At 37.7% G+C, this 12,058-nt stretch overlaps 1 protein-coding gene across 1 annotated transcript in view; it reads right to left on the reverse strand.

Annotated features, from left to right (window-relative positions):
• Positions 1–3,564: 3,564 nt before the first annotated feature.
• TSNAX (translin associated factor X) overlaps positions 3,565–12,058 on the reverse strand; it is a 39,916-nt gene continuing 31,422 nt past the window's right edge. Inside the window, exons 5-6 of the mRNA XM_033199719.1 lie at positions 9,056–9,183; positions 3,565–5,895 (exon numbers count right to left, since the gene is read on the reverse strand). Of these exons, the coding sequence (XP_033055610.1) occupies positions 5,518–5,895; positions 9,056–9,183 (506 nt within the window). The 3' untranslated portion in view covers positions 3,565–5,517. The remainder of the gene's footprint in view (positions 5,896–9,055; positions 9,184–12,058) is intronic.

Genomic DNA, 12,058 nt, shown 5'->3' on the forward strand with positions numbered 1-12,058 from the left:
GACAGCGTCATTGCACTCCAGCCTGGGCGACAAGAACGAAACTCCGTCTTAAAAAAAGAAAAAAAAAAGTAAGACACACTAACATAATATCAGAATTTCACTCACATAATTTATACAACACAATTGAGTTCTATCCCTTCCAAATATCACCATGGAGGTGTCATGATTATCCAAGGGTACAACATGAAACATTTTTGTATTCCTCTTAGTGACAAGGGTTCTTAATCTGGGTTTCAGCAACATAGTTTTAGAGCATCCATAGATGAATTGCAGAGATCTATGAATCTCCTTACATTATATGCAAAATATAATTACATATGATTATGCATTTTATATAATTGTGGATATAGTCTATCGAATGAGGTATATTCCTGGGAGGCTGAGGCAAGAGGATAACTTGAGCTTGGGGGTTTGAGACCAGCCTGGGCAAAAGAGTGAGACCTTGTCTCTACAAAAAAGAAAAGAAGGCTGGGTGTCGTGGCTTACACCTGTTACCCCAGCACTTTGGAAGGCCGAGACAGATGGATCAAGTGAGGTCAGGAGCTCGAGACTAGCCTGACCAATATGGTGAAAGCCCATCTCCACTAAAAATACAAAAATTAGGGTGTACTAGTGTGTGCCCGTAGTCCCAGCTACTCGGGAGGCTGAGACAGAAGAATTGCTTGAACCCAGGAGGCGGAGGTTGCAGTGAGCCCAGATCGCACCACTGCACTTTTTACTTCCGTATGGTTGGTAGTAACATTCCCTCGTTCACTCCTGATTTTAGTAATTTGAGTCTTTTTTTCTTGATCAGTTTAGCCAAAGGTTAATTTTGTTGATCTTTATGAAGAACCAACTTTTGGTTTTGTTGCTATTCTCAATTATTTATTATTATTTTTGGATGGAGTCTCGCTTTGTCACCCAGGTTGGAGTGCAGTGGTTCACTGCAACCTCTGCCTCCTGGGTTCAAGAGATTCTCCTGCCTCAGCCTCCCAAGTAGCTAGGAATACAGGCACGTGCCACCACACCCAGCTAACTTTTGTATTTTATAGTAGAGACAGGGTTTCACTATGTTGGCCAGACTGGTCTCGAACTCCTGACCTCAGATGATCCACCTGCCTCAGCCCCCTAAAGTGCTGGGATTACAGGCGTGAGCTGCCACGCCCAGCCCTCAATTGCTTTTCTCTTCTGTATTTCATGTTTCTGCTAACATCTTTATTACCTTTCTTCTGCTTGTTTTGTGGTTTAGTTTGCTCTTTTCTGATTTTTTTTTTTTTTGAGGCGGAGTCTCGCTCTGTCGCCCGGACTGGAGTGCAGTGGCCGGATCTCAGCTCACTGCAAGCTCCGCCTCCCGGGTTTACGCCATTCTCCTGCCTCAGCCTCCCGAGTAGCTGGGACTACAGGCGCCCGCCACCTCGCCCGGCTAGTTTTTGTATTTTTAGTAGAGACGGGGTTTCACTGTGTTAGCCAGGATGGTCTCGATCTCCTGACCTCGTGATCCGCCCGTCTCGGCCTCCCAAAGTGCTGGGATTACAGGCTTGAGCCACCGCGCCCGGCCTTCTTATTTCTTAAGGTTGAAGTTCAGGTTATTAATTTGAAACCTTCTTTAAATGCAGGCATTTAAAGCTATAAAGTTCCATCTGAGCACAGCTCCACTGCATCCCATATGCTATTGTGTATCAACTTTTTCTTTCCATTCACCTCAAAGTATTTTCTAATTTCCCTGTGACTTCTTTGACCCACTGGTTACTTAGGAGTACACTGCTGAAGTTCCACCTATTAGCAAATTATACCACTTTCCTTCTATTGATTTATAGTTTCATTCCGTTGTGGTAAAAGAACACGTTTTATATGATTTTAGTATTTTTAAATTGATTGAGACATGTTTTGTGGTCTGAAATTTTGCAAACCATGTTTCATGTGCACTTGAGAAAAATATGTATTCTGCTGTTCGGTGGAGCATTCTGTATATATGTCTGTGCAATCCAACTGGTCTACGGAGTGGTTCAAGTTCCTTACTGATCTTCTGTCACGGTGTCCTAGCCATTGGAAGTGGGGTACTTAAGTCTAGAACGATTACTGTTGAATTGTCTATTTCTCTCCACTTAAATTTTGCTTTATGTATTCTGGGGCTGTTAGAAATGTGTGTACATGTATACACACACATATATAATTGTTACGTATTCTTGATGGGTTGAGTCTTTTATTATATGTTGTTTCTAGCAAAAAAATAATTTTCTTAAAGTCTATTTTGTTGGATATTTTTCATATAGCCACGCTAGCTCTCTTGGTTATTATTTGCATGGAATATCTTTTTCCATCCTTTTACTTTCAATCTACTTGTGTGTCTGAATCTAAAGTAAGTCTTATGTAGACAATAAAGGGATGGGATTAAATTTTAAAATCTGTTCTGCCAATCTAATTTAAATATCATCTTTATTTGAGGCACCTTCAGAAAGCCCCAGGGCTCTCATTGTGTACTTTAAAAATCACTGATGGAGGCTGTGCACGGCGGCTCACACCTGGAATCCCAGCACTCTGGGAGGCTGAAGTGGGAGGATCACTTGAGGTCAGGTGTTTGAGAACAACCTGGCCAACATGATGAAAACCCCATCTTACTAAAAACAGAAAATTAGCCAGGCATGGTGGCACGTGCTTGTAATCCCAGCTACTCAGGAGGCTGAGGAAGGAAAATCGCTCGAATCCAGGAAGCAAGTGGAGGTTGCAGTGAGTCGAGATCACGCCACTGCACTCCAGCCTGGGCAATCGAGAGCGACTCAGTCTAAAAAAAAAAAAAAAAATTTCACGGATGTAATACGTGCCAGAAATTATTTATGAAAGAAATAACCCAACATTCTTTCAGAATTTTGTCAGCAACTTACCATATGACCTAGAACCAGTTTTTCTATTAAAGGTGAAAAATGTTATCACACGATGCCATCATAGAAAGCATTTTAAAAGTGAGACACAGTTGGCGTAACACCCACAGTATTAGTGTGATGGGAACTGTGGAGATGTATCAGTAGCAACGGCACCAACTCACCTGCAGTGAGCTGACTGACTACCCAAAGTCCCCTTCTCCTCTAATAGCAAAGCCCTGATTCAGTTTATCACGTTTGCCTTTCTCCCCTAGGAAAAATCCACTGGTGTATTATTATTATATACTCTTTTTCCAAGGACTGGTTTAGAGCAATGTAAATGTTATCCAATCCGGTCAATGAAATGTGAAGAGATGTCTTCCCTGAGAGCTTATGGAAAAGATTTTCTCTCTCTTAAAAGCACAAGAAGTCTCTACCCTCTTATGTTAAACAGTGTCAAGTCTTCATGATGCCTGGAAATGCAGCAACTATCCTGCAATCAATAATGGAGTTCATTTGAGAGCATAATGACAGAAGAAAGAATTCTGGGTCCCTGATGACGTCACTGAGCAACTGAGTCAACCCGGTTAGAAACCGTCCCTACCTCTAGCCTTTAAAGAAACAATCCCCAATATTTAGCTATTCTACATTAGGTTTCTTGTTTTAACCAAAAATTCGACAACAGTTTTATTAAGTATTTCTCAGTATCATCAAACAATAAGCTTAATTACTATATTGTAATATTTTATTCAAAAGACTTCCATTTTAACCATCTGTAAAACATTTAGCCATCCATTATTATTGGACTTTTAACATTATAAATTTCACTTCAAGTGGTAGAAGGAACAAAAAATATGTGATGGGACTTTCGGCAGTATATCTTAGAATAGATATTCTAATAAATATTTGTATTAAAGATGAAAAACATTACCGCACACAATGCCATCATAGTAAGCATTTTAAAGTGAGACACTTGGAGCATGTTTAGATTGTCTCCCATCCTGTAGTGAGTTGACTACAGGTGAGTTGGGAAACCAAAAAAGCCACCATCACTAACACAAACAAACAGAATTTACTAGGCATGTCTATATTTTATTTTCTTTAGGTGTTTTTCTGGAAAATTACATTTTCAAGGAATCAGCCCTTACAAACAGAGCTAATCTTTCAAAAAATAAAACCCAGTATCTAGATTCTCAAAACTTACAAAACCAACTGAAAATGTCTGGCTGTCATGCTCAAGTCAATTTCACATCACAAGTAATCATCTATAACTAATTTCAGTAGGCAAATTCCAATTCTAAATATTACTAATGATTACCATTGTTATTCTCAACTGTGTTGACAATTGTCTTATTGCTGAATTGTTCATAATACATTTTCTTTGGCAACTTTATTAACACCACGGGACAACTAAAGGTCTGGATTAACTTAGTATTTCAAAACTTCATTATAATTATTTAAATGTAAATGCTAGACTTAAATTATTTAAATTTAAATGCTAGATTTAAATTATTTAATTTTAATAAAATTTAAATTTAAATGCTAGAATAGGAAAGCCTCCAAACATGCCTAATACAACAAAAACAAAAATTGCTAAATAATCACTACTAAAAGCATTTCCATTGTATGTACAAGCATATAATTCAACTTAACTTTACCAACAAAAATATTATAATTCAGCTCCAATTTTCTATCAGACCTTCTGTGATAAAAAACAAAAAAATAAATGGAGAAGTAACATCTGGGCACCTGTCAAATTTTTATGGAAGGTTGTTTTGTATAAATTTTAAATGGCTTAAAATCAGACAGAATGTGAATTTTTCACTATAATACTTTATAAACTTGTACTTTATTTTTTTTTTTTTGGATGGAGTCTTGCTCTGTTGCCCAGGATGGAGTGCAGTGGTGCGATTTCGGCTCACTGCAACCTCTGCCTCCCGGGTTCAAGCGATTCTCCTGCCTCAGCCTGCCAAGTAGCTGGGATTACAGGCACATGCCACCACGCCCACCTAATTTTTGTATTTTTAGTAGAGACGGGGTTTTGCCATGTTGGTCAGGCTGGTCGCGAAATCCTGACCTCGTGATCTGCCTGCCTTGGCCTCCCAAAGTGCGGGGATTATAGGCGTGAGCCACCACGCCCAGCCTAAACTTGTATTTAAATTATATATTGATAGCTTATTCATTTTTAATTCTTGTTCCATGGAATAAGCCTATTTTTGAGGCTTGGCACAATATTAACAAGAAATTTAAACAGGAAGCTCAAGACCAGAAGTTTAACTAAAAAATCTTTTCTATATATAATAAAATCACCAACTTAAATTACAAATTGCTTCCACTAAAAATTATCACTCCAAACTTCAGAAAAAGTAAATTAAGATAGGTTATGGCAAAAAGTGCACTGTGAAGCATGTTCACATTACAAAGATAAATGATAAAGGTTAACCAGCAAAAATTCAAAAAGGCATATATGCAAACATCTCTATGCAAACTTTCATGAATAAGATATAAGAAATGATTCATTTGGCTAATTTTATGTACAGCTTGTATACAATTTAAAACAAGTACAACTGGATATGTTTCTATGTAAAAGCCACAATAAAGTTAAATGAAATACTAAATAAGTCTTACAAATTGGTCTCTTAGGAATTCTCAAAAGAATTAGTAACTGAATAATGTTATTCTAAGAAATACCCTCTTCTTGATCTATCATTTCTGTTTTAACTGAAAACACATCTGCCAACATATGTTTTGGAATTTCTGACCCTCTGACTTTCAAGGCATAACAAGCATTCTCCACTTTGGCCAAACTTTGTTTCAAGGTATACAGCTTCTTAGAGACCTCGTAAGGTCCAGTGTTGCCAATGAATGAAAACCCATCATAAACTTGACGTAAAAACTGGCTCACTTCAAAGGGGGTGTCAATGTCCCCATTCCCCACACTGTTAATACACATCCGCATCAATTCTCCAGTTAAGTCAGCCACTCCCAGAAGGTAATCGACAGGTGTGACTCTCAGTCTCCAAGTACCAAACTGCTCATCCTGTGTATCAGAGGAAGGCTGGTTTCAAAAAAAAAAACAAAAGACTGTGAAAAAGAGTGAATATAGCATGTATCACATTTATTACAGAAGTACAAAATCAATAGCAAATCAGTCATACTAATTTTTTCTAAATAAAATAAATCTATTTTGCTTAATAACCATTTGGGATGTTACAGGAGGAATCTCTGCCCTGGGTAGTGAATTGAACCATACGACTTCAAGATGCTTTTGAAATGTATCATTATGAAACCAACTATTTCCAACTCCACTTGACGTACAAAATAAAAAATTCTTAAATAAGGCTTAATAACTTTATTGCAGGACAATTACTTACTTAAATGGAAAATCATACGGCCCTCCAAGTGTGTGATCCATTAATGTTTTCCTAAGTTGCTCAGTCTTTTTCTGGCCTCTTATCTTTCCCTACTCAGCACTGACCATCACAATTTATTATTCTCTCACTGCATCCTCAATTCCCTTAGACTGCTGTATTTTCTACTGCACCTACCCAGCAAAAACAGAATCCTCAATCAACACTAAAATCTACTCATTAGTCCTTTATTCAGGTGGCTGAGTACCACTCACCGAGTTAAAAAATGGTAATCACAACTGCAGAGTTTGTACCGCTACAAATTACTCTCCAATCCTTTTACTCATCATTAGATGGTTCTCTCTCCAGCCTTTCAAACACGATTTCAAACCTTTCACCCTCAGTGCTCTACTCAAATCCCAAACCTGTTCACTTTCAGTAGACAAGCTTGCCCAACTTCACTGACCTGGTCTCATTTGCCAGCTTACCTAGCACAATTTCTCACAACTGCCTTTATCCCTACCAAAAAAAAAAAATTTATATCCACACCCATCTTTACCTTCTATCCTCCAGTCTCAGATGATGAGTTGTCCCTCCTCTTGTTTGAGGTTAACTCTTCCAAATGACCTTGACCCATCTCCTCCCACCTCTTCCAGGACCTTGCTTCATAAGGTGTATGCCCTTGGGCAAGTTATTTCATCTCTCTAAACCTCAGTTTCCTCATCTGTAAAATGGGATAACAGTACCTACCTCAGAGGTTTATTTTAAGGATTAAATGAGATAACATTTACCAAGTTCTTGGCATAATGCCCAACACAAAGTAAATATTCAACAAATGCTAGCTGCTATCATGATTACTATCATCATGAAATCTCTCCACATCAATTTCCCTCTATTGAATTCTTTCTGGTAGAGACAATGCCTAAATTGCTATTAAAAGACTGTATGTATAAAAGGGTAGTTGAAGTTGCAGTTACATCAAAGGACATTTTAGGTAGTGGGAACTACAAAGGTGTGCAGGTAAGATTTGTGCATTTGAGGAACTAATAATTCTTTTGATTAAAGTTTAAAGGAAGTTACATAAATGTAAGCTGAGAAGAGGGAGATAGCTTTATTAAGATCACACTCTTTGCTATGTATCTAATATATGACTCCTAACACTGAACTCTGCAGAGACCATCCGGTGCAACGTCCTCATCGTTTAGCATAAGAAATCAGGCCAGAGAAACATCACAGGTAATATGATGTTGAGCTATGGGAATATGATGTTGAGCTATGGGAATATGATAGCTAGTTAGTGGCACTTTTGTTTCCAATCTATTTTTCTGCACATTTGAAATTTTTCACAAAAAGTTTTTAAAATAAAAATTAAATAGTTTTGACAACATTCTCAACAGGCAAGTCAGAGCAAAATATCTTTCCCAATCAAATTCCCAAAATTTTCAGCACCACGCATCTTTAGCACTAAAACTTATTTATGAACACAGTCTTAATTTGAAACGTGTGTATGAATATCATAGCCCCATAATCTTAAAATAATCTAGTACCTAAGTCCTGAAACCGGTACTCTGACTCTCAATTTTCTGGCCTTTTCCCCAATATTTTCATTTTGATACAGAGAGAACTTTAAAGGAAAGTGTGGTAACTTCCCTAATATTATGTGAGAAGCAGGGTCAAATGGCCTACTTTACTTCTTGTGTAATTCAGTCTACAGTATATGAATAAAAAATATGAAGAAATTTTACTTCTCAAAATAAATTTCCTCCTTAATACACTTTATATAATTTAAAAAGTTAATACACGGCTTCCTTAAAGTAAGTTATACCTGTCATGCCAAATTAGTCTCATTTGTGTTAATATTTTAGCTGATATTCAAGAAAATATTACTTCTACAGTGTCTTCCATCTCCTGCCTACCTATCCTGAATATATGGTGTTTTTAAAAGTAATTTCAAAAAGACAAAAAAGAAGAAAATTTAAAAATTTTATTTAATTTGATCTTTAAGTGTACTGGTATCTCTGAAAGTATCAAATAGTCAATACAGCTTACCTTATTGCCTGAATGTTATATCTTGAAACCCAGAAGGAAAAAAATAGTATTTGTTTAAAAGTCAAACTGGAAAGTTTTTTTTCTTAATTCAGAAAAGCTACATAAATCCTTCAGATAAAAGCATTATTGAGTAAATAATTAACAGCTCTCACTATATAAAAACTACTTTGTAACAGGAAACTACTGAGCACTCCCGTGTCAGGTGCTATATACAATGTATATTACGTGTCAGGTGCTGCTGTATATTGCCTAATTAATATCCTTTAAGTCAAATCCTTTAAAACAACCCTTTGAGGTAGGTACCTGATGCAAGGGATCCCTGTAGCACACTGTGAGAGGTGCTGGGAGAGCAGACAAGGGCACAGGCTTGGATTCAAAACCTAACTTCAAATCTTAGCTCTGCTACACTTTTTAGTTGTGTGGCTTCTGGTAAGTTACTTAACCTCTCTAAAAGCCTGTTTCTTTCTGTGTAAAATTAGAGTAATAATGCTTACTACATACAGTTAATACAAGGATTAAATAAGATAGTGCTTATAAAGGGCAGGTGAAAAATAGTAAAACCAAAAGAGGACTTAGAGTAAGCACTCCATACTGCTTTAGGTAAAGAGCATTACTTTCCCAATATGCCCAGAGTTGTTCTTGTTCTATCCACTAACTGAAATATTTAAGAGAGACCATTTCCTAGTTGAGACTCTACAAAACCACACTTTAGAAAGAACATTCTCATCTCAGTCTTAGCATAAGCCAATAAATCTACTAGAATCATCATACTGTTACACAAATTATATCATAAATGTGAAATAAACTTTAAATTCTCACAGTTTTATTTTCTTTCCCATTGTCGTCAGTCGTAAATATCAATTGTTTATTAATTTCATCCATACTAATTAATGATCGTGTTTTGATGAAGTGTTGAAAAGAGACAGCTTCCACATATTCCTGTAGTCCTGAAAACACGACAAAGAAAATTAACTAAGAATAAGCACTTAATTAGTAAGAATGTCATAATAAAAAACTTCAAATTGATCAGCATCTAGCTCAAAAAAAAAAGCTTAATGGATGCCTACTATAATGCCAGTACTAGACTAGATACTTGGAATAGAAAGAATGGCATGGAGGCCGGGCGCGGTGGCTCACGTCCGTAATCCCAGCACTTTGAAAGGCCAAGGTGGGTGGATCACTTCAGGTCAGGAGTTCGAGACCAACCTGACCAACATAGCAAAACCCCATCTCTACTAAAAATACAAAAATTACCTAGGTGTGGTGACGGGCACCTGTAATCTCAGTACTAGGGAGGCTGAGGCAGGAGAATCACTTGAACCTGGGAGACGAAGGCTGCAGGCTGCAGTGAGCTGAGATCATGCCACTGCACTCCAATTTGCAACGAGAGCAAAACTCCATCTCAAAAAAAAAAGAATGTCACAGATGGTGGGAACTGGCACTGAACAGAGCAAACATTCCTGTGACAGCTCATATATAAATGTATTCAGTTTCTTCTTTCTACATCCTAAGTCATTAGTCTTAAAATTCTACTTTTTCCTACAGAGAGAAATATCAAAGATTTTTAGATTTTTTTTTTTTTTTTGGAGACAGAGTTTTGCTCTTGTTGCCCAGGGTGGCACGATCTTGGCTGACTGCAACCTCCGCCTCCCGAGTTCAAGCAATTCTCCTGCTTCAGCCTCCGGAGAGTAGCTGGGATTACAGGTGCCCACCCCTAGGCTTGGCTAATTTTTGTATTTTTCGTAGAAACGAGGTTTCACGATGTAGGCCAGGCTGGTCTTGAACTCCTGACCTCAGGTGATTCGCCCACCTCAGGCCTCCCAAAGTGCTGGGATTACAGGCATGAGCCACTGTGCCCAGCCAGAAAAAAAAAATTTTTAAGAGTTTAAGTAATAAGGATTTAAGAAAAGTCTATTCTTGCTGGGCGCAGTTGGCTCACGCCTATAATTCCAGAACTTTGGGAGGCCGAGGTGGGTGGATCACCTGAGGTCGGGAGTTCGAGACCATCCTGGCCAACATGGCAAACCCTCATCTCTACTAAAAACACAAAAAAAATTAGCCAGGTGTGGTGGCAGGAGTCTGTAATCCCAGCTACAGCTACTCGGGAGGCTGAGGCAGGAAAATCGCTTGAACCTGGAAGCGGGAGCTTGCAGTGAGCCGAGATTGTGCCACTGCACTCCAGCCTGGGGTACAAGAGCGAGACTTTGTCTCAAAAAAAAAAAAAAAAAAGAAAGGCCTATTCCATAAATTTTGATAGACTTTAATACAAATTATACAAATTAATTTTTGTTGCATTTTGCTGGTTAATGAAGCAATGATTCAAACAAATGAGACACAAAATTAAGAATCATTTGGGCCAGGCACGATGGCTCATGCCTGTAATCCCAGCACTTTGGGACACTGAGGCGGATGGATCACAAGGTCAGGACATTGAGACCATCCTGGCTAACACGGTGAAACCCCCGTCGCTACTAAAAATACAAAAAAATTAGCCGGGCATGGTGGCAGGCACCTGTAGTCCCAGCTATTTGGGAGGCTGAGGCAGGAGAATGGCGTGAACCCGGGAGGCGGAGCTTACAGTGAGCCAAGATAGCGCCACTGCACTCCAGCCTGGGCGACAGAGTGAGACTCTGTCTCAAAAATAAATAAATAAATAAATAAAATTAAAAAAAAAAAAACCAATCATTTGGATCTTTCTTAAAGTTTTAATAGGCAAAATCACTTTAAGTAATGTAAGTAAAAGTGTCAAAATACTGTTTATCTCTTAATAGTTCAAAATGGATCTAAGACTGGGTAACTCCTTTCTGCTTTGGTAGTTTAAACAAAAAAGAGCTATGCAATACAGTTTTGTACAAGATAGAAACAACTCTTGAAAAGTAAATTTTGGTAAAGATCAAAATATAACTATAGTTTTAAAATTTTTTATATAAACGTAAAGGCCACACGTGCAATTTTGTTACATGTCTACAGTACTATACTTTTCCAAGTGTTTTAAGACAACTACATTCTATAGCCACAATTTGCAATATTATTTTATTATGTCTTAATCTAAAAGGTGATACAGGGAAAAAACATTTCTTAATTATAATTATTGTTAGGTTAAGAAACTTTGTCTTTTTAAGGGTTTGTTGTAAAAACAGCAAGATAATACATTTCTGATTATGCAAAGAAAACTCAGAACTTAACAGGATCATAATACTTAAGTTCTCTAACATTTTTTATGACAGAGTCCTGCTACTTACAAATCTCCCCCATCTGACACTACACTTCTGGTCTGCCAGCAACAGTGTTGGGGAGGCTAATAGCTGTAGTATCATCACATCAAACGCCAGGCAAAGGTCAAGGATACCAGGGAAAATGGGTGACCCTGGTTTTGGTAGCACTACGAGGAAACTTAACTAAATGAAAATATCCTGACTCATTCTGAGCTGCAAATGATGCCCAAATATAGGTCAGAAGGGATAATTTGTTTAACAAACCATAATGTTCTGAGCAATTAAACATTAACAAGATTAAGTTTAACAAAAGAGATGATGTCATTTATATTTATAATTTAAAATATTTTTAATTAAATGTTTAATTTTTTGAATTATTAGTTTTATGAATAGGTGACACCATCCAGTTCCCCCCTCAAAGAAAATCGCTCTCATTTCCTTCTAAAGATACTTCATGGCCGGGCGCGGTGGCTCAAGCCTGTAATCCCAGCACTTTGGGAGGCCGAGACAGGCGGATCACGAGGTCAGGAGATTGAGACCATCCTGGCTAATACGGTGAAACCCCGTCTCTACTAAAAAAATACAAAAAAAAAACTAGCCGGGCGAG

The sequence above is a fragment of the Trachypithecus francoisi genome, unplaced genomic scaffold, assembly GCF_009764315.1.
Source record: "Trachypithecus francoisi isolate TF-2019V2 unplaced genomic scaffold, Tfra_2.0 Lachesis_group5, whole genome shotgun sequence".
Taxonomy (NCBI): Eukaryota; Metazoa; Chordata; class Mammalia; order Primates; family Cercopithecidae; genus Trachypithecus; species Trachypithecus francoisi.